This window comes from Haliotis asinina, chromosome 7 (assembly GCF_037392515.1).
Source record: "Haliotis asinina isolate JCU_RB_2024 chromosome 7, JCU_Hal_asi_v2, whole genome shotgun sequence".
Lineage (NCBI taxonomy): Eukaryota > Metazoa > Mollusca > Gastropoda > Lepetellida > Haliotidae > Haliotis > Haliotis asinina.
In genome coordinates, this window is record NC_090286.1 from 54995683 (window position 1) to 55016898 (window position 21216).

A 21216-nucleotide genomic window follows, 5' to 3' on the forward strand; every position below is an offset into this window, starting at 1 on the left:
TAATTATCATCATGCAATGTCAGGCTCAAGATGTAAGTGAATATTATCCCACAGACAATGTCAGAATCAATAGGACAGGACATGAATATTATCCCACAGACAATGTCAGAATCAAGATGTAAGTGAATATTATCCCACAGACAATGTCAGAATCAATAGGACAGGACATGAATATTATCCCACAGACAATGTCAGAATCAAGATGTAAGTGAATATTATCCCACAGACAATGTCAGAATCAAGATGTAAGTGAATATTATCCCACAGACAATGTCAGAATCAAGATGTAAGTGAATATTATCCCACAGACAATGTCAGAATCAATAGGACAGGACATGAATATTATCCCACTGACAATGTCAGAATCAATAGGACAGGACATGAATATCATCCCACTGACAATGTCAGATTCAGTACAACATACACCAGAATCACTAGGACACAATTACCATACTACAATGTCAGAATCAATAGGACATAAATATAACCCTGCAGACAATGTCAGAATCAATAATACATAAATATCTTACTAACAATCAAGAGGAAGTGAATATCATCCTACAGACTACATCAGAATCAAAAGGACATAAATTCATATTACTAACAATCAATAGGACACCAATATAATCCTACAGACAATGTCAGAGTCAAAAGGACATAAATATCATCTTACTAACAATCAAGAGGAAGTAAATATCATCCTGCAGACTATGTCAGAATCAAAAGGACATAAATATCATCTTACTAACAATCAAGAGGAAGTGAATATCATCCTTCAGACTATGTCAGGAAATAAATATGATCCTACAGAAAATGTCAAAATGAAGAGGAAGTGAAATGAATAATGTGAGATGAAAAGATTATCATTATGACTATGAGAGATGTACACATATTAAATTGAACATTAGATTTAATTTTTCATACTCGTGGCCCATACAAAAATGCATACAAGACTCTTTTCAAGATTATGAGGAATGCTATATTTTCTCCAGTATGGCGACAAATTATCTTTGTCAGTGAACTGTCAAAAAGACAAATTATGAAATGAAATGTAGCCGAGGTGAAGTTTGCAGTGAGTAATCCAAATAGCGAAATGTGAATCATCAAAATATGTTGAAAGAATAAGTGAAGTAGATCTGTAACCAATTCACAAAATGTGAAAGAATATGGATATAATGAACCACTTTTCCTTCGCTGACCCTTCTATATTTAAGTAACATCTTCACTGCACAGACTGCATGCCTGATACAGAGCAAGCACACAGGCATAGAGATGTAACCAGAATTGGTTTGACAACAAGTAGTTTTTTGGTAGTCATGAGCATGTGAACATCCACAATATTTTTGATAAAAACATAAGATTATGGTCATGGCAGAATTATCATCATCATTATGTATAAAAATGGGAACTCAGTTAGAAAGAGACATTGTTTTCTTGAACTCGAGACATGTAGTTATTAAAATGTTACTGCTATGTACAAAAATGGGAACTCAATTAGAAAGAGACGTTTTCTTGAACCCGAGACATGTAGTTATTTAAATGTTACTGCTATGTTCACTTTTAATCTATTTTGCATTTCTCAAAGTCAAGCTGCAGAGCTGATTTGGATTTCTGATGCGAATGGGTGATGTGCTGTCTTGCCTTAAGTGAAATGTGAAATTACCCTTTAATTACAGAAGAAACGTGAAGGTGATATAGACTGCCATTAATCTTGTATATTTCAAGCTTTTTTCATGAGATGTACATATAGGAAGTAAAAGCATCAGTGCAAATCCTATAATGATAAAACAAAACAAAATTGATTACTTCTTTCTTGGAATAACCACCTCTGGTTTTTCAATTCTACAAAAACAAAAGGATAAATAAGTACCACCAAACTCACAGTACAAATAACCCACTACAGTACTGGGTTAATATTCAAGTGTCAGTCAGTGAGGAAATGGAGGTGGTGAATTTCATCCTACAATGTCAGAATCAAGAGGAAATGAATATCTTCCTACAGCTAACAAGATGATACTGATATTTGCAATTTTATTTTATTTTACACTTCTCCAAGTCCAGGCTACTTTTGACATTTCGATGACAGAAGGTGATGTGTTTTCTTTGAAATGTAAAGTTCATATACAGATCTTCATTAATCTTGTACATTTCAAGTTTATCTGTCAGTTATATACATGGGAGGTAGGAAATCGGTGCAACTATAATAAAACAAAACTGATTACGTCTTTGTTGGCATCACCACCTCCAGTTTTAGAATCCTAGAAAAAGATAAGGATAAACAAGTTCCTTAATTATGAGGTATTCTAAAAACAAACAGACCCACCTCACTGGTCAGTATTCAACTGTCAAGGTGGAAATCAGATTTGTTAAACTTTCCTTAAGAAACATTTTATGTGATCTCTCAGAACAACATAGGCAGTTAGCATCCCCAGATTACAACAGGCATCAGTGTAGGTGATGTTCATTAAAGTAATTTGTTTATGTTTTGCCAGTGCTGCAATTAATAACTCACTCGTCATCTTCTGGAAGTGGTTCATACAGCTCGTCTTGCTCTGCCTGAAGATGCAAACAAATCACATTGTAAGAGGAGTGTGGTATACATACTGTATCTTCACCCAGCACCTTTATAGCAATTACTGTGTGATATTACTCTCTTCTAAGTAAGTGAAGGGTGAGTTGGTAAGGTAATTAGTGGGATGAATGGTGTTTATTTGATTGATTGATTGATTGATTGAAAGACTTAGAAAGAACTGTGATAGAAATGGGTTGGTCAAAGAGTACATGAGGATAGGGTGGCAGAGTGAGTGAGTGAGTGAGTGAGTGAGTGAGTGAGTGAGTGAGTGAGTGAGTGAGTGACACTTGGGATAGGGGTGGGCTGGTTGGAGGGATGATGAGTGGATAAAGGGATGACAGAATACATATAAATTCTGCTTTTGAGAACTGTGAACATTCATGTTTAAAAACAAGCTCCCACTTTTTGAATCAAGGCATTTAATAGGACAACAATGTGAAATGAGTAAGATTCAACTTACATCATCATATATCTCCTCTGTGATGGGAGCTGAAACACAAAAAGACCTCCATCTTAGTTACTAATCCCACAACAATCACTGATGTCATAGCAATGACACTAATATAACTTCAAGTTACATTGCATAAGATGAGCAACACCATAAACATGAGATGTTTGTCACTGGTCTTGCCAAAACACACATAGACCCATCACTGCCATTTCTTCAAAGTTCAAGGTTTTGAACTAATTCCAGTATCCAAAGATACGTCCATACCAAAAACTCATGCCATAATGTGGGACTCATCAGTCTCAGGATTGTAGGGGAAGATCATACAAGCAGAACAGAAATTGGCAGTAATGATAGAACCATGTTACACAATATGACAATATGACCTTGACACTTATGTCAGAATAATTTCTCTGGGTCACTGAGGAGGAAAACACACACATACTGGTCCAAGAAACATGCAGTCCCGTTTCAAGGGCTGTTAAACATACCGTAAAGAAGTTAGGCGCTAAACAAGCCAGTTTTTTTCATCTGGTCCAACAGATTAGAAAGCTTTACATTTAGACAGTACTGATGGTCTGCCCAACCAATATTAATAAAACAACGATTGTTACGAGAGTGTATTTTCCGTGATTTCAGATGTTATTAATTATTATTGCTGTAGTTGTAATTGGGCCACAATATTTAAGGTTTCAGTGTTCGTTATTATGGGTCAAATTTCCTACAGAGAATTGTTTCAGTGGCACGCCTCTAAGGCAGTACTTTAGAGTTACCTCCCTTTGAAAAAATGTAGACAGGAGTCCACTACTGTCTAGAGCATTCCACGTTAGTGGCGATGGTTGTATGTGCTCAAACTTTCAGGAAATTACTGAAAGTATATATAAATGCTAGTTGCCATGTTGGAGACAGACACACACACGATTACTGGAGTATAATACATGATTCATCAGTCTGACCGTCAATGCTGCCAGTCTGACCACTCGCTGTATAATACACTCTGCATAACTGTTTCTCTCTCGCACTAAGACTTTGGTGAGTTTGCTGTATTATATTTTGTGACCCATTGTCTTACATTTTGTCTCACTTGTATTGTATTTGAAATAATCTGAAACAATTATGTGTAAGCTAAATGTGTTCACCTTGCATGGAACCCCCTGATATCGAGGCCGATCCTCCTGACGCTGATCCCGCTGATCCGAACTCCCTCATCTCCTCCTCCTCTGTCATCGCAGCACTGGAACAAGCCACAAACATGACACAGTAGCAGCAAACATGACACTAGCAACAAACATGACACTAGCCAAGAGCATAATACTGGCAACAAACATGACACTATCAACAAATGTGAAACAACTGTTTGCCATAAACATGGTAATGTCCCTCATTACTCACATCTCAGACACATTACTCACACAAACATGACACTAGCAACAAACATGACACTAGCCATACAAACATGGAACAAGCAACAAACATGACACTAGCAACAAACATGACACTAGCAACAAAAAAATACAACAAACATGACACAAACAACAAATGTGAAACAAGCAACAAATGTGAAACAAGCAGCAAATATGCAACATGCAACAAACATGACACTAGCCACAAACGTGACACAAGTCTCAAACGTGACACAAGCCACAAACATGACACTGGTAAGAGGCATGACACTAGCAACAAACATGAAACTAGCAACAAACATGAAACTAGCAAACAAACATGACACTAGCCATAAACATGACACCGGCAACAGACATGACACTATCAGCAAATGTGAAACAACTGTTTGTCATAAACATGGTAATGTCCCTCTTTACTCATATCTCAGACACAGCAGACATTACTCACACCTCAAACACAGAAGACATTACTCACATCTCCAACACAGCTGACATTACTCACATCTCAGACACAGCTGACATTACTCACATCTCTGACACAGCAGACATTACATCTCAGACACAGAAAACATTACTCATATCTCAGACACAGAAGACATTACTCACACCTCACACCTCAGACACAGACATTGCTCACATCTCAGACACAGATCTAAGACACAGCAGACATTACCCACATCTCAGACACAGCTGACATTACTCACACCTCAGACACAGAAGACAGTACTCACACCTCACACCTCAGACACAGACATTGCTCACATCTCAGACACAGATCTAAGACACAGCAGACATTACCCACATCTCAGACACAGCTAACATTACTCACACCTCAGACACAGAAGACATTACTCACACCTCAGACACAGCATACATTACCCACATCTCTCACACAGCAGATCTGACACAGAAGACATTACTCACATCTCTGACACCGAAGACATTACCCACATCTCAGACACAGCTGACATTACATCTCAGACACAGAAGACATTACTCACACCTCAGACACAGCTGACATTACTCACATCTCAGACACAGCAGACATCACTCACTTCTCTGACACAGCTGACATTACTCACATCTCAGACACTGGTCTATTTGAACTCTGGTTACTGGATCGAATTTCAGCGGTGTTGTCAACGTCATCATACACTTCTTGTTCTTCAGATGGCTTGATGTAGTTGCCAACATCATCATACAACTCTTCATTGGCATTTTCTGCAAAGGCAAGAAAACTTTTAAACCAAGCTGCAGTTTTCATTGATAGGACTTTTATTCAATATTATTTCTTATGTGAATGAATATGTGACATGAATTGTTTTTATCGTTGGCGATTTCTTTCTCTAGCCGATATTCTTGAAATTTAGATCAAATGGTTAACATTCAGGCTGCTGAGGATTACAGATACCATGGCAGTCAAGTGTTAGGTCTGACTGAAAAAACATGGCCAAACACAGAAATGCATTTACTCCCCATCCTGATTTGGAGGGGAAAGGGATACAATTCAGTTCACCTCTCTCTGGCTAAATGATTAACATAGTTTAGGGAATATGTACACCATATTTTAAAATAAATCTATCTTTAACTGTAGATTTGATGAACTGAGAAATGCATACTAAAGCCAAATGCATACTAAAACTTAAAAAAAACTAGATAACAAATATACTGCATGTTTTGTCATATAAACACGATAGATTATTCAATCTTAATTATCTGCTGAAACACATCTTACTGGATAGAGGTGAAATTATACACACTTCAAAACAATAAACTGACAGGGGATGATGTCACTGTTGATTTTATATATTCATGGAACATTCCATACCAAAGCAATATTTTTTTCATCAAACAAGGTTAGAGGTATGTTTGGTTACAGGTGAAGTGCATAGACACAACAATCTTAATTTTACTAACTTTACACAGGAATTTATAAAAGACTGCAAATGTTTTGGAAAAATAAATCAATGCAAAAATCAAGTGAAAAAATATGCAGTTACAATACCTATAAAAGGTCAAGTATCAGTGTAAATGTTTGGCAGTGCTTTTGAGCTGAAAAATGCTGGCACCAAATCCTGCCGAAGGAAGTTTTGAAGTTTGAGAGTCACAGTTTGCAGTCGCATGTCATTTCAATGCACACCAGAGCACCGTATCTCTTTATTAGATTGGTACACCTGCCTTAATTCAACCAAAGATTGTTTCAGAACTGGCAAACCATGAGCCACTTCCATGGCACAAGATCATGCTATTCTGGACTTGCATCGGCTTTATCAACAACCTACTGCCACAGCCTGTGCATGACATTTGCTTGCTTTGTGGAGGGTATCCAGGCACACACAAACAAGAATTGTCTACAAAAAAAATGACCTAGAAGACAACCATTTGTCCCTGTTTTCGGATGTTTCATAACTACATCCAACAAATCTTTCAACATCACCTTGCTCCAGTTATCAACAGACATGTTGACACAACACATATTTTGTGTCACTATTGACTTCCATCATATTCAAATGACAAAATCTTATCATGGTGAGCAGAAAACCAAATCTGAACCTGACAGATCAACTGAGGGATGAACTCATAGATGTGTACATTAACATCAAAATATGCTCCAGAAACTTGCAGAACTAACATTAGCGTTCAGAAAGAATAGTGAACAATTCCACTGAACAAAATCCAGTCTGTACCAAGGAGCCGTAGATTAGTAATAACAGGACATGGTATTCATGCTGGATAATGCTCAGAACATGTGTCATGTGACATGACAATAAATATAGCCATTACGTCCACGAAACGTGATGATCATCATGCCAATTCTTATCCATGTTTCAGTCAAATCAAGTCAGATATACATACATAATTATAAACAGTATAATTCATCAAAGTGAATCTATATGTTTCTTTTTTGTTTGAAGTGAGAGAGGGAGTTGGTTTTATGCTGCTTCTAGCAATATTCCAGCATTATCACGGCAGGAAACACCAGAAATGGTCTTCACACATTGTACCCATGTGGGGAATGGAACATGGGTCTTCAGTGTGATGAGCAAACACTTTAATCACTTGGCTACCCTACCACTCCTTTTGTTTTAAGAGTGTATTAATGGATCCTGTAGAATTGAACATACAATGGCCAATTTTGATACTTACTGTATTCCTCGAAAGCTTTGATGTACTCTGCTATAATATCTTTCACATTTGAGCCGAGTAGTTTGAGTGGTTTGATTGGTTTGAGTTCAGTGGTAATAATAGATGACTTTGGCAACTTTTCAAACTTTTTACCATCGCCATTTCGTATCACAATAGTCTTAGAGTGTGTTACATGTTTAGGAATGTTGGAAGATGGGCTCTTTGGTGTGTTCAAAGGAGGGTGTGGAGAATTTCCATCATCTGGTAATCGCTGACGCGGATTGATTGTGATTTGTTTTGGAGTTGTATCCTGTGTAGAAGTGCGTCGTAATAGTGCCTTTGGGTCAAACATTTGCCCTGAATCAGGTCCCGATGATTTGGTGGATGGTGAAGGTGATGTAGGTGTTGGTTTTGGAGCAGTCCCATTGACAGGCTTCTCTTCAATGTTCACCTTCTGAAGTTCAGCAGCAGAAGGTGAAGAAGGACTTGTACCTCCAAATTTATTTGGAATGTTAACTTTGTTGCTTTGTCTTTTCCATGCAGGAACATTTTGGTTTTGGTCAGTTTCAGGTTGAGAGTGTTTTCCTGTTGTAGGGGTTGGCTTCTTCCAAGGTGGTGTTGTCTTCTCTTGTCCTACAGTAGGTCTTTTCCATGGTGGAGTGGATGCGTTTGTGACAGTCTTGTTTTCATCAGCCTTCTCAGAAGGAGAAGATGTTTTTTTCCACGAAGGCGTTGTCACAGTCTTGTTTGGTTCATTTGTGTCTTTGTTGACAGACGTTGGTGATGGTTTCTTCCATGATGGAGTGGTTACTATCTTACTTCGATCATCTTTGTCCTTCTCCAGAGATGCTGGTGATGGTTTCTTCCACGAAGGAGTGGTTGCTGTCTTACTTGAGTCATTTTTGTCCTTGTCCTCAGATGCTGGCGATGGCTTCTTCCATGCAGGAGTCACCTTGTTGGCATGTGAAGGTTCAGAGGACTGTGGACTCTCAGGTTTCTTCCATGCAGGAGTCACCTTGTTGGCATGTGAAGGTTCAGAGGACTGTGGACTCTCAGGTTTCTTCCATGCAGGTGGTCCCACATTGGTGCCTCCTTGACCAGAATCTTCTCGCATTGCATGGAACTTGGCAAGGGCTGGTGGCAAAGGCTTATTACCAACACTTGGTTTAGGACCAAACATGGCTATTTTGTCTTTTACTCCCAATACTTTGATATTTGTGATTGAAGTCCCATCGTCATAGATTTCCTCGTCATTTACATCACCCTGTGAAGAGAAAAAAATGCACACTTACAAAATGATGACATGGAATTCACAGTAAACAATTTCTGGACTTTAATATGAACAACCTGCAGATATTCATCAAGCTAAACATGAAAATGTTCAATACTTTTCTGACCCAGCAAAAGCACAGCTGAGGAGAGTTGTGAACCTGTATAGATCTACAACATGAAGACATTTCCAAATCTGACAAAAAAGATGTCATTCAATTCCCCATTCAGGCTTAGACGACATGCGTTTGTGATGACTGCTACTCCTTTGATGGCGATATAACAATCATGTGCTCTTGATTTAGCATATACTATACAATGGCCTTTTCTTTCATAGAATGTTTCACCCATTTACATACATTATCATTACTTTATCAAAAATCTGAATCAAGTTACTTGATATCCTTTTTATATCACTGTGACAAGATGGGTAAATATTTTTTCAGTATATTTTTCAACAGGCGGGGCAGTGGGGCAGCTTAGGGGTTAAGGTGTCTGCTTGTCACACCAAAGATACAGGCTCGATTCTCTATATGGATTCAATGTGTAAAGCCCATTTCTGGCGTCCCCTGCCCAGTGTTTGAAATAATCGCAGCACTGATTATTATTGTATCAAGCCAACAGGCCCTTGTGCCATCAGTAAATTATCCATTTTTCTTTCATCTGGAATCTTTAGATTGTTTTATTTATCTTTATTAACGTTCTGGAATCACCAATGATTTGTCAAGTTACGATAACTTACAATTTTACCCCCTGGTATTTCAGCACACAGCAGTGCCAGTCTTTCAGTTTAACAAATAAAAAAAACGTCTCTCTGCGCTACAAGCTTTGCTAATTAATTTTGTAGAAATACAGTGAAGTCCATTTGTGTTTACTGGTTTGACTTTAACAAAATGGGCCTGCAGATGTCATTCAGAGCTTGTAGATTTTAAGGCTTGAAGGCCCTGATGGACAACTTGCAAAATAAAGTATTGCAAGCACTGCCCCTGCCACTATTATAAGTGCTGGAAAATTTCTAAAAGTGGTGTACTAAACCATACGCACTCAACAGATAACCTCAACTTCATACCAACCCTGAGCCTACCAACCATGTTCTCCATATATCCATGTTTTAGATTTACAGCCTTGTCTAAGGCCTACAAGGCTGTGAACCCAGCTTAGAACATAGGGCAACATCTTGTTCTGAATCTGCCTCTCATGACCTATCAGGATGTATGACCAGGAAAACTGGGAAAATCAACAAAACACGATCAGTATCCCAGAATTACTGATAACATGCTTCCTCAGCACAGTGAACTTCAGGTGATTGTGTCTGAGTATGCTTGTGTGCTTGTTTGTAATGGCGGTCTGTGAAGATTGGATCAAGCAATCCAGTGACTGACAGTTATTGGCATGACCATCAACCATCGGCAGCACGGTAGCCTTGTGGTTAATGTGTTTGCTTGTAAAGTCATGGCCCAGGTTTGATTTTGTATATGAGTACAATTTCTGGTGTTCCTTGCCATTATAGTGCTGCAATATCGTTAATAAAGCAAACTAGACTAACTCACTCATTCAAACAGGGCACATGTTAAGCTGTTCTGTACTTAGCATCCATAATCATGTAACAGCAACACTTGAACTCATAAAATGATTATCACCGATATCTTACTGACAAAGTTCAAGAGTACTTTGTCTGATCTAGTTACCAACATAATCAATTGCTGGGATAAACCTAGCTGAGAAAAGATATGAGATAAAACCTTATATGGCACCAAAAACATGAGGTTTTTTCAAATCTTATGCGATTTAACTGCTTATAAACATTCGCAAGAAAAAGAATAAATGACAAATAGGACATTGTCAAGTTTATTTAAGCAACTTCAAGACAACCGATCACAAATTGCAATAAATCAAAACTTTGAGGATATACTAGCATCATCATTCATGTCTGTTTCCTGTTTTTTTACACCAAGGTCAACGATTTCAGCTGTTTCTTCATTTTCATTTGACGTCTGTAAATACTTTAGTATCAAATGAGATGGTTTCATTAGCAGATGGTTTTTGGTAGGCATCTGAATGCAAACTCTGTACAGCGTCGCACAGTGCGTAAACAACACAATACTGCGAGGTTCAGAGTTTATCATAACCCTTGCACGGCAGCTCCTTTTGTACAGCCCTGTGTAACTACATTCAATGTTCCATACAGGAAGTTATGTTTCAAAGATTTAAAATAGGTACAAAATAATGACAAGATCCTTCTCAGTAAAACAGATTCAAACACTTCCCTATTTCTAATCATACAGGTGAGCAGGATGCGATATCACAGCCCAAGTCAATCCCTGCATTTGAAGCAATATATTTCTATATGACTGATGTGATACAAGATATTTTATATCAAATATTAACCCCATGGACATAGTATTAACCATGTAAAATGACAAACATTATCAGTACTAATCACTCTATATTAACACCGATTTTTTAAAAACATGTGTTTTACTTATCTGCCATTTCTTAATCTATTTTGGAATTTACTGATGTAGAGAAAAGTATGCTTGTTATCATGCTCAAGACACCATTAATGAACATAATTAGAACCTGAGGCAATTAAAGCAGTGGGAAGTCACCATGAAAATGTACCAGGACATACCATGTCCACTCCTAACATTCTGAATTCTGACATGCCTTAGTTGCTTGTGCTTAGCCCTCTGGTAATGCTTGTTGAAGATTATTATTATAAATAATAAACTCTATATATACACAGCCAGTAACAAGCAGTCACATATAAACCTCGTGTCTGCACTTGACACTTACAAGTGGTTCACCACATCATAACTTGTTATGTGGCAGGAATGAATTATTCGGCTCCTAAGCATATATTTTACCCAGTACATAACATAAAATTGCTATTTATAAAAACAAATGTAACAAATACGCCTAGTATGGCCCAAGCAGGTGTAGAATATATGGCATGTCTATTTTACCACTGAAAATGAAGGAAGTCCTTGGACTCCTTTTTATGATATATTATGACTATATTTGACAAATCAGTTTTTTTCTTGTTAAACATGTTCATTTCTAAGATCAGATGTGAGTCTGATGTGACAAATAACACATTCAACATATCTAATGTCCCCTCCCGAAGAACCCTCATATTAGAAATACATAGCTTGTAGGACTCTCCCCACTCCCCCAATTAAAAAATGTTCTTGCCAGGTGTAAGAGCTGTGATGTTATCTCTGGTAAGGCTCTCAGCTGCTTTACAAGGATGTAGGGTTCTTTAGACACATTTCCAAATTATGGAACAGATACCTTTGGATTGACTGGTTTTTGTGATTTTATTTTCCTAACTAATTACCCTAGTTTTCAGAAAGACATCCTTTAAAAATACAGAGCATATTTTTCACCAAATCTTTCATCAACATAGTACTTGTGTCATATGAAGCAGGCAAGGAACTATGCTATCATACGTCAATATCCTCTTCATCAGAGCCTAACACGCCATTGTTCAAATTACTTCCTGGTCAGAGGAGGATGTCACGCTGAAGTGCAGACCCAAACGGCCACCTAGGTCAATACGCAGTAAACATGACATACACTGCTGTTATACCACATGACCTAGTGTAAGTTTAGACATGCTTTGTTCAACGATTCATTGTATGTTATGCAAAACACATACACGACAGAAAGACATGGACTCTACTGGTACAGGATATGTTCTTTACACAGGGCAAGTAATCAGCATATTTGGAGCTGACATGACCTGTAACAGACGATCATGAGTCGCTTGTGCCTGGATAATATTGACTGCATTCCACTTATACAGCAACTATATGTAATTTGATATTAAGAGGTACTTGTGAAGGGTACACAAATATGTTAAAAATATTTCATGAAACTATTGTAGGCGAGTTGCATGACATGATCATATAAAGTGTTTTATTAGAGGGAGTTTGGAGGTTAGGTGTTGGCTGGGGTGATGTCAAAGGCCTGTCTTTGTTTTCACATATGGGTACAAGTAAAATGAATCCAACACTTTATGACAACACTGAATGGATCAAGATTGTGAATTTAACACTTTATAACAAAAGTTTAGGGATCAAGATTGTGAATCCAACACTTTATGACAACTCTGGGTGAGTGAGTAATGGAGTATAGTTTACTCTGCACTCAGCGATATTCCAAGTATATGGCAGCGGTCTGTAAATAATTGAGTCTGGACCAGACAATCCAGTGATCAACAGCACAAACATCAATCTGTGCAATAGGAAACCAATGACATGTCAACCAAGTCAGTAAGACTGACCACACAATACCATTAGTCACCTCTTATGACATAAGGCATAATTGCCTTTTGTGGCAAGCATGGACTGCTGAAGATCTATTCTACCCCGGATCTTCACGGGTTGACAACACTGGGCACACATCAATGATGACATTATGACAAAAGCTGGGGGATCAAGTTGGGAATCCAACACTATGACAACACTGTGGGGATCAATCAAATTTGCAACAGGAAATCAAGAGTGGTTAACTTGTGATTGCAAGAGCCATTGATCCAGTGGCTAGAGTAGGTTTACTTCAAAGTGAGACATGGAGAAACAGAGGATGTCTATAAGGAAGGAAGAATACTGTTTCAGGAGAGGGTTTCTGTTCATCTGCTGTCAGGGATAGTGTTCCTCCTGGGTCATCAGGGAAAATACAGGCCTGAAAATCATAACCAAACGCAGTTAGTTAATGAGTACTACCAGCAAAGATAGTTCACTTACTCTTAGCAGCTTAGTAGTTTTGGGACAATGAGATGTACGCACGCACCACAGACATTACCACATTGAGGTATTTAATAGCATAAGTGACCAGACAGTTTCTTAAATTCTCAACAAATAAGAAATATTCACTTTCCCACAATATTCCATAGGCTTACTTTGGGACTTTTCAAATATCTCTCTAAATGGCTGTAAATGTTTCCCTTCTGGAACAAAGCTATGTCATGGAATGGGTCAGGCATTCCTTTTCGCAATAGAAGACATAACATGCTGGATACTGCACAGGGTAGCCAATTTTAACATTGTGACAGAAATGGCAATATTACCCATCATGTCTCCATGTAAGTATTTAAAAAAGAAAGTAAAAGTACCCTAAGGAGAAACATCCGTACCATCAACTATAGTGTTGATTTCAATCAGTCATACTACATCCTGACATCCACAGTTATATTTGAATCCCACTTGATTTCTGACAAATACTTCCATCCCTCAACAACTCAAGTGCCCAATAGTGTCGCATCCAAAATAATGGTCGTAATGAGATGACAGGCTTTCTAATTCATGAAAACTCAAACACAACTTAACCCTTTGAATCTGCTTCCCTCTGTTAAACTGACAGAACTGGCCTTCTCCAGAGGCCAACATTCAACGAGTGAGTGAGTGAGTGAGTGAGTGAGTGAGTGAGTGAGTGAGTGAGTGAGGGAGGGAGGGAGGGAGGGAGTGAGGGAGGGAGTGAGCGAGCGAGCCTACCAGTTAATGTTTTAGGGTACCACAACACATGGATTCAAAACATATGGGTTCAGACATGAAGGTTAAGATATGTAGGTTCAGATACATAGTAGTCCAGATTTTTTTATCCAAAATACACAAACAAACCATAACAAACCCATCACAGAAAGTGACTATATGTAAATATTGATTCCCCAGTATCCATATGACATACAGACTCAATGATCTACTTTACATTCTGACTGGAGAGTCACCAAAAATCATCTGATGAATCTCCATGATACCCTGGACGCACATCTACGGGTCAGTCCGACAACTTTATTACCTCCCTTTGCAGACTTTGCATTCTCGCAGTAGCCAATCAGCTATGTCGCCATTACAACCAAGCTTGCCAGTGTCAACAAAGATAGTGGTCATAGCAGTGAACGTCTGTTCGCAATGCAACTCGGATTTGGGGGAAATCAATCAGACAAATTAATAGAAACTATAAACAAAGTGTATGCAAGAACTCCTACCTCTTCAGAGATCCTCTGCATGGTTTGTGTTGCTAAGTTTAATCGATTAGGTAATTTAAAAAGTGAAAGTGAGTTGTGATTGTTTTGCTCAACTTCCCAGCATTGACACCTGCTTGGATAAAAAGTTTGCCAAGGGAGTTAATAAATTTATTGGACAGAGCTGCAGATAAATTCAGAGTATAGTGTAGATTTATCAGAACATATACCCTGGAGATGTCGAGGATGATCCAACTATTTACAAATCTGTTGACTCTCCACCAGTCTCCATCCTTCTGCCCATCCAGTGAGTACCAACATCCATAATTGACCAACCATTTACCTGTCCATCTACCAAAATATTCATCCTTTAGTACATAACAATCGATACAACATCCATCTATTCATATCTTGATCTAATTTCATCCATCCATCTGCCCATCATTCATCCATCCTTCCGTCCCTTCAACAATTAACATCAATCGTCCACCAACAATTTACCTGTTTAGGCTTTATATTACTACACTAACAATTAGTATCTGAAATAAACATATTTTATAGAACAAAAACAGATCATAAAAAAAAACAGAATGATAAGGGACCCATAGACTTTCTTCATTTCCTGAAGTGTAGAAATCTAGACTTGCCACATAATCCAGACTTGCATGGACTTTTTTGGATATATAATTTTGTTTCAGGGTCTGTATGACGGGCTATCATCTTCCAAACTATTCAACCTTTTGAACATCACTTCTAACTTACACCCACTGATCCATCTGTCCATCATTCTGTCCCTGCAACTGCCCTGCAAATCTGCTCATTCATTATCCATCAGTCCATACATTCCTCGGTCCATGCAGTTGGTCAGTCTATCCTTCAGCTGATATATTCATCCATCAAGCCACACTAAGTAAGATTATATCACTGTGTCCTACAGTCTCTTGTTGGATAATGAATGTCTGGTTACGTTATTGTGCATGATACACGTCTCAAACCATGTGTCTGCAGTAAGTTTTTAGACCACATGAATATTATGTCTGGCGTAGGAAGTAACACACAACTGCAGACTGTCATGTGATACAACCTGAAAGAAGACTGCCACATCATATGTACAGAAACAGAAACAAATAAAGGATTACAGGAAAATTTAAGAATCGCTTAAATATTTTCCAGTTTTCATCACTACAGCTCCATTCAAAGGTGGTAATGAAAACTGGATAATATTAAAAGAACGTTTGAATTTTCCGCAGATCCTTTACTTTCTCTCAGTATATATAACTTTACAAGGTTATGCATTATATCAAGTAACAAGGGGCAGAGAGGTAGCCTAGTGGTGATGGCGTTCACACATCACGCCTAAGACCCTGGGGTTCGATTTGCGACATGAGTACAATGTGTGATGCCCATGTCTGGTGTCCATCATCATGATATTGTTGTAATATTGCTAAAAGCGTCAGCGTAAAACCAAACTCACTCACTCTAGTAACAAGGTGATCACATGATACATCTAGTCACATGACATATATTTACAAGACGATAGATTAATGATACCACTACCATGTGCTATATTCCACCGCAAACATTCAAGACCACTGTCTGCACAGTTACAGCCCTGCTACACATAAGCAACATACCAGATAGCTGATGTATCATCCACAAAATTTCCAATCACGATGATGGGATCTGCACCAAGAATCTACCAATCCGAGGTCTGACACCTTGTCTGCACGACCAAATAGGTCAACTGACAGTCAGAAAGTAGACATGGACATGTTGGATGCTTTTACTTGACAAGACAACCAGGAATCATCCAGTTTCAGGACAATACATGAACCCTTGACATCATGACACAAATATTGACCCCCCAGAATCCCTACCCTGCCCTTTTACCTTGAGAAAGACATACCTGTTGAGGAGACCTCTCCAGTCACATTACTCTCGCATTTTCATAAAGAGTCTTACATTTTTTACCTAAATTTCTCTGATTAATTGATTAGTTGTCCAGGTTTCACTTGACAGGTTTGGGATTATGTTGACATGCCCTGCTTTAGGGTTTACACATATCAATTACCGTAATTCATCTATAAATACTTAAGAAATGTATACCATTTAAACATAGAATATTATATGCATATGACAGAAACCACATTGAAAACATTGGGCATGAAGCCAGCAAAGTATGTCAACTAATAAAACTTGAAATCAAGCCCACAATAGAAATCATGCAGCCAATTCTGTACTGGTATGTACATGTTAGGGTTTTTTTATCACAACATTCAGTTTTGTTACTTATAACTCTTTCAATTCAATGAATTTTTGTAAAAATACTAAAATTCATAACTTTCTTTACCTGATCCAGTAAGACTAGGTTAACTCCGTTAGCATATTCTTGTCCATCCAAGCAGTGAATATTGTAAAAAACCTAACTTGAAAAAAGTAACTTTCTGCTTTTTCAGTTCAGATATCTACCACATAATTTTTCGCAATAACATTCTATGATGAGTAAACAGATCACAGAACATTACAGCAATTCAATATTTCAAGTAACTGAGAAGAGCAATGGTGTCCCACAAGGCTCCGCTTCCATCCCATGCGTGTTGTGCTCCAGGTGCTACTATACTTACAACTTATAAATAGTATATAGGACAGCCTTAGAAGTGTGTTAAGAAGATGAACATGTATTCATGAACACGTCACCTAACATCTGACTGCCAGGTTGTAACTATCTGTTCAGCCTAGAGGGCATTTTAAGGCATTACCTGACACTTCCAGTTAAATATTCTTTTCCAGAAGCAGAATAAAGGAATTGTTTTAGAGGAGTGTATCTACACCACTGATTCCACCTGATAAAGACATACTGTTTTGGTTCTCAATATATGGACTTTCCACATAGGTTAGAAGGTAAGGGTATTGATCAAGTTTTACCCGATGTATTGCTGACATATTCATTGTAATATAAAATCTAAACTACTTTAACTGACTTGATTTAAATATCAAACAAGATATATCAATATATCAAGAGTGGTTCATCTCTCAATGGTTGTCCAGTGTGATATACATCTGTATGAACTGTGGTTAGAATATGTACGAATAGGGGTTGTTTAGAACATGTATGAACAGGGGTTGGTCAGAACATGTATGAACCATTGGAAGTCACGTCTAAATTTCTCGAAACAAACTCAAGTCAAGTCTGAGTTTTGAGTTAAGCTAGAGTTTTTACCCAAATTGAGAAAACACATTCCCCAGAAAGAACTGAAATCAATATTAAACTCAAACATTGTCAACAATTTGAGTTTGGGGGGCACATTTGTTTGGGCATTTTCATTTAAGATATGCAGTTGAGTTAATAATTCAGCTGTAACAATTTGTCAAATGCAGTTTGAGATTTGAGTAAAAACTTAAGTTTGTTTCGAGAAATCGGGGACAGATCACATATGAACTGTGCATCATTGCAAAATTGAGAACTGTGGGCAGTAACAACATGTATGGACTAGTATGTACTGCCATGTCACTCATTCATCCATGTATCAAGCAAAGTGAGAGGTCTTTGGACCTACTAAAGAACCCATCTAACAACATATCATAATGTCATAACACCACATCAGCTGCATGGAGATGGTGTTTTACTGTTTGCAAAGTTAATGATATGTTACATCTCATGTCAAACAATAATGATGAATGACATTTATTAGTCACCCATTGGAGACATCACTGTTTAACAACATTACAATGTTGTGAGACACCATGTAATAACATCGCATGATTTCGTGATTTCGTACGTATGACATCAAAGTGGTTTACAGCTATGACGTCACAATGCTGATACCTCTGACACAATAGTATTAGACCTTGCTTGACTCGCAAAAAGCTGAGAATCACCACACTCGTTGAATCGAAAGAAGCACTTTGCTTGTTACCATTTTGCTAATGTTCGGAGAGTAACAAATAAAATATTAAACTATGTCTCATGTAATACCATATTTATGAAACTAGAGAATGGTATTGGTTTCATAAACATGGTATTACATTGGGCATCATTTAGTATTACATTTGCTTCATGAAGCTAGATAGTACTGGATGGACAACTCACCATTGTCATTGTTTTCAGATTGTTCCATACATATATGTCCTACTTTCGTCAGATATACAGTGGGACTTATCTGAATACTTTGATGTCCACAACAAATGAAATTAATAAGTCAGCAAGTCTTTCTTCCTGTAAAACATGACGTTTTCATATGATCAAGGATTGCATGAGTCTACAGAGATTATTTACAATATGAAACAGCACATAACTGCCACCAATGTTGTTTGTTTATTACTTAATGCATTGTCAGCTAAAACATGCGACATATCACAGCAGTATGAAAACAAGGTCTTGATCAGAGAAACATGTGGTTGATAGTACAACTATCATTCAACACAAAAAGTGGATGATGGCACACAACACTGTGTTGACCAATTTCCAGTAACTATGGTGACGATATTGCATGATTGAGTTGGTATAGTTCTACAGCAGTTTAACAACATTCCAGCAATATCATGGCAGGGAACATAAGAAAAGGACCTCACATGGTGTACACCTGCTGGGAATAGAACTGGGATATCACGATTAGTGATCACTTTAACCACTAGACTACTACAACACCCTCCTTACAACAAACATACAATACTGGCTCCTAGTGTGACCCAGGGACAGCCATGATGTATACATACTTAAGGCTCCACTGTCTGGCCTGTTAATGAGTTATGATTTTAAGTCACATCAGCCATATTTCAGCCATATCGTGACTAAATCAAGTTACAGACTCAGAGGAAGATCCAGGAGAAGTGGGGATGCACATAAAATGTGACGTCCAAACTGCCCCATCCCAACTCTGGAGCTGTCCCCGAGATTCATAGTAGGCTGTTAATGAAGTAAGGTGGAAGATTTAACATTCAAATGTAGAATCAATGGTCATAACTAATTTAGATTCAATCTGCTGATGTACAGGCAAGATGTAGCCCATGTGACGCAGAATGTGGAAACTGTTTCATCCACAAAAAAATGTCTTCAAGGCTATTCAGATCCATAGCAAAGAAACATAAATATCTGTCTCCCTGCACTGTTTCCTCAAGAAAATCTACTTCACTTCTAACTACAAAAGTAAACATAGAACAGGAAAGTTAATTTGTCTAACAAATATTCTCTAAGCAACTGACGAAAGAAAATACATATTTACTCAGGAATAAAAAGATTTGGAAGTACATAGACATGAAAAAAACATTCTGAGCATTTGGTTCAAGGAACACAAACATGAAAAGATTAAAATTACTGGGTTTTTTTGTTTTTAACACTGAGTAAGGATCAAACAAAGAAGTCAGGTGAAAATTAATTCAACATGAAAGGTTAAGGCCAAAATAAGGGCATGAGAATGCAGACAAAATGCTGGCATGTGTTTGTTTGGCTAAAGTTTTATTTATTCACATAAATACTCCCTACCTCTACAGAACGCAGAAACACAGACCAATTTCTCTCTTTTCTCACCAGTGACATCCTATTTAGGTTGACCTTTGATAATCACTCAGGGCCCATCGGAAACATGAGCCATTACAATAGAGTTGGCAATACTTAGCCACGTTGATGATGCTCCCATTGTTTGTACAGCAGTGGACACACAGCACTTCACATCGACTCACATCAGGTTCACATCAGGTTCACGTACCACCAGGATGCATTTACCCACTAGGCCATCTACTTAATTACCAAATATCACAATTACATTAAATTCACTCAATTTGGAGTTGAACCAAATAGCACCATTACTTCAAACTAATGCTTTTTCTGAGAAAACGTATAATTTTGATGGGAACAAATAATTTCATTTGCATTGAAAACGAGCTGAAGTGAACTTGAGGATTCTTGACTTGCTGTTACATTGCAGTATGGGCTAGGAAAATAATATGGTTTAGGGGCTGTCAGTTACTCAGAAACATACAGTCATGAAATCTTGTCTTCAATATTAACATATATGTAACATTTATTGATCTGATTTTCACCTGACAGAAAAAAATTACAGGTTTACAGGGGGACATGAATTATTGCATCCTTCCCATCCTCGCACTGTTGGAGCTGTGTTACAAGTTGTTACCTGAGCTGTCTGTCAACTGTCTTACATCTGCAGTCCTGATATGGCTGCCTGGCAGTTGTCTCAGTGACTGGTGACCTGGCAACATACATCTACCCAGCTCCTCCACACAATCACCACTATATATACCATTGAGAAAAAGTAATGGATAATTCATTTACAAGATTGAGAAAATGCAAGTGATGAAGCCAAGGAGGAAAAAGATGATGAAGAGAAATTGAAGGAAAGTGTCACAATTGATTTCATTCCTTTGGAAATGTTTCGTCCACATGGATATATATTATTTTGCTCATATGCATTGG

General features: G+C 37.8%; 2 protein-coding genes across 8 annotated transcripts in view; one reads left to right on the top strand and one right to left on the bottom strand.

Annotated features, from left to right (window-relative positions):
* Window positions 1–21216, top strand: part of LOC137291894 (protein wntless homolog) — a 191275-nt gene that overhangs the window by 47264 nt on the left and 122795 nt on the right. The window lies entirely within an intron of this gene.
* Window positions 1–21216, bottom strand: part of LOC137291892 (FYN-binding protein 1-like) — a 67023-nt gene that overhangs the window by 19369 nt on the left and 26438 nt on the right. For all 7 annotated transcript variants that reach the window (XM_067823448.1, XM_067823442.1, XM_067823449.1 and 4 more), the window contains exons 2-6: window positions 7571–8813; window positions 5506–5644; window positions 4160–4254; window positions 3033–3061; window positions 2513–2556 (exon numbers count right to left, since the gene is read on the bottom strand). In XM_067823448.1, the coding sequence (XP_067679549.1) occupies window positions 2513–2556; window positions 3033–3061; window positions 4160–4254; window positions 5506–5644; window positions 7571–8813 (1550 nt within the window). The remainder of the gene's footprint in view (window positions 1–2512; window positions 2557–3032; window positions 3062–4159; window positions 4255–5505; window positions 5645–7570; window positions 8814–21216) is intronic.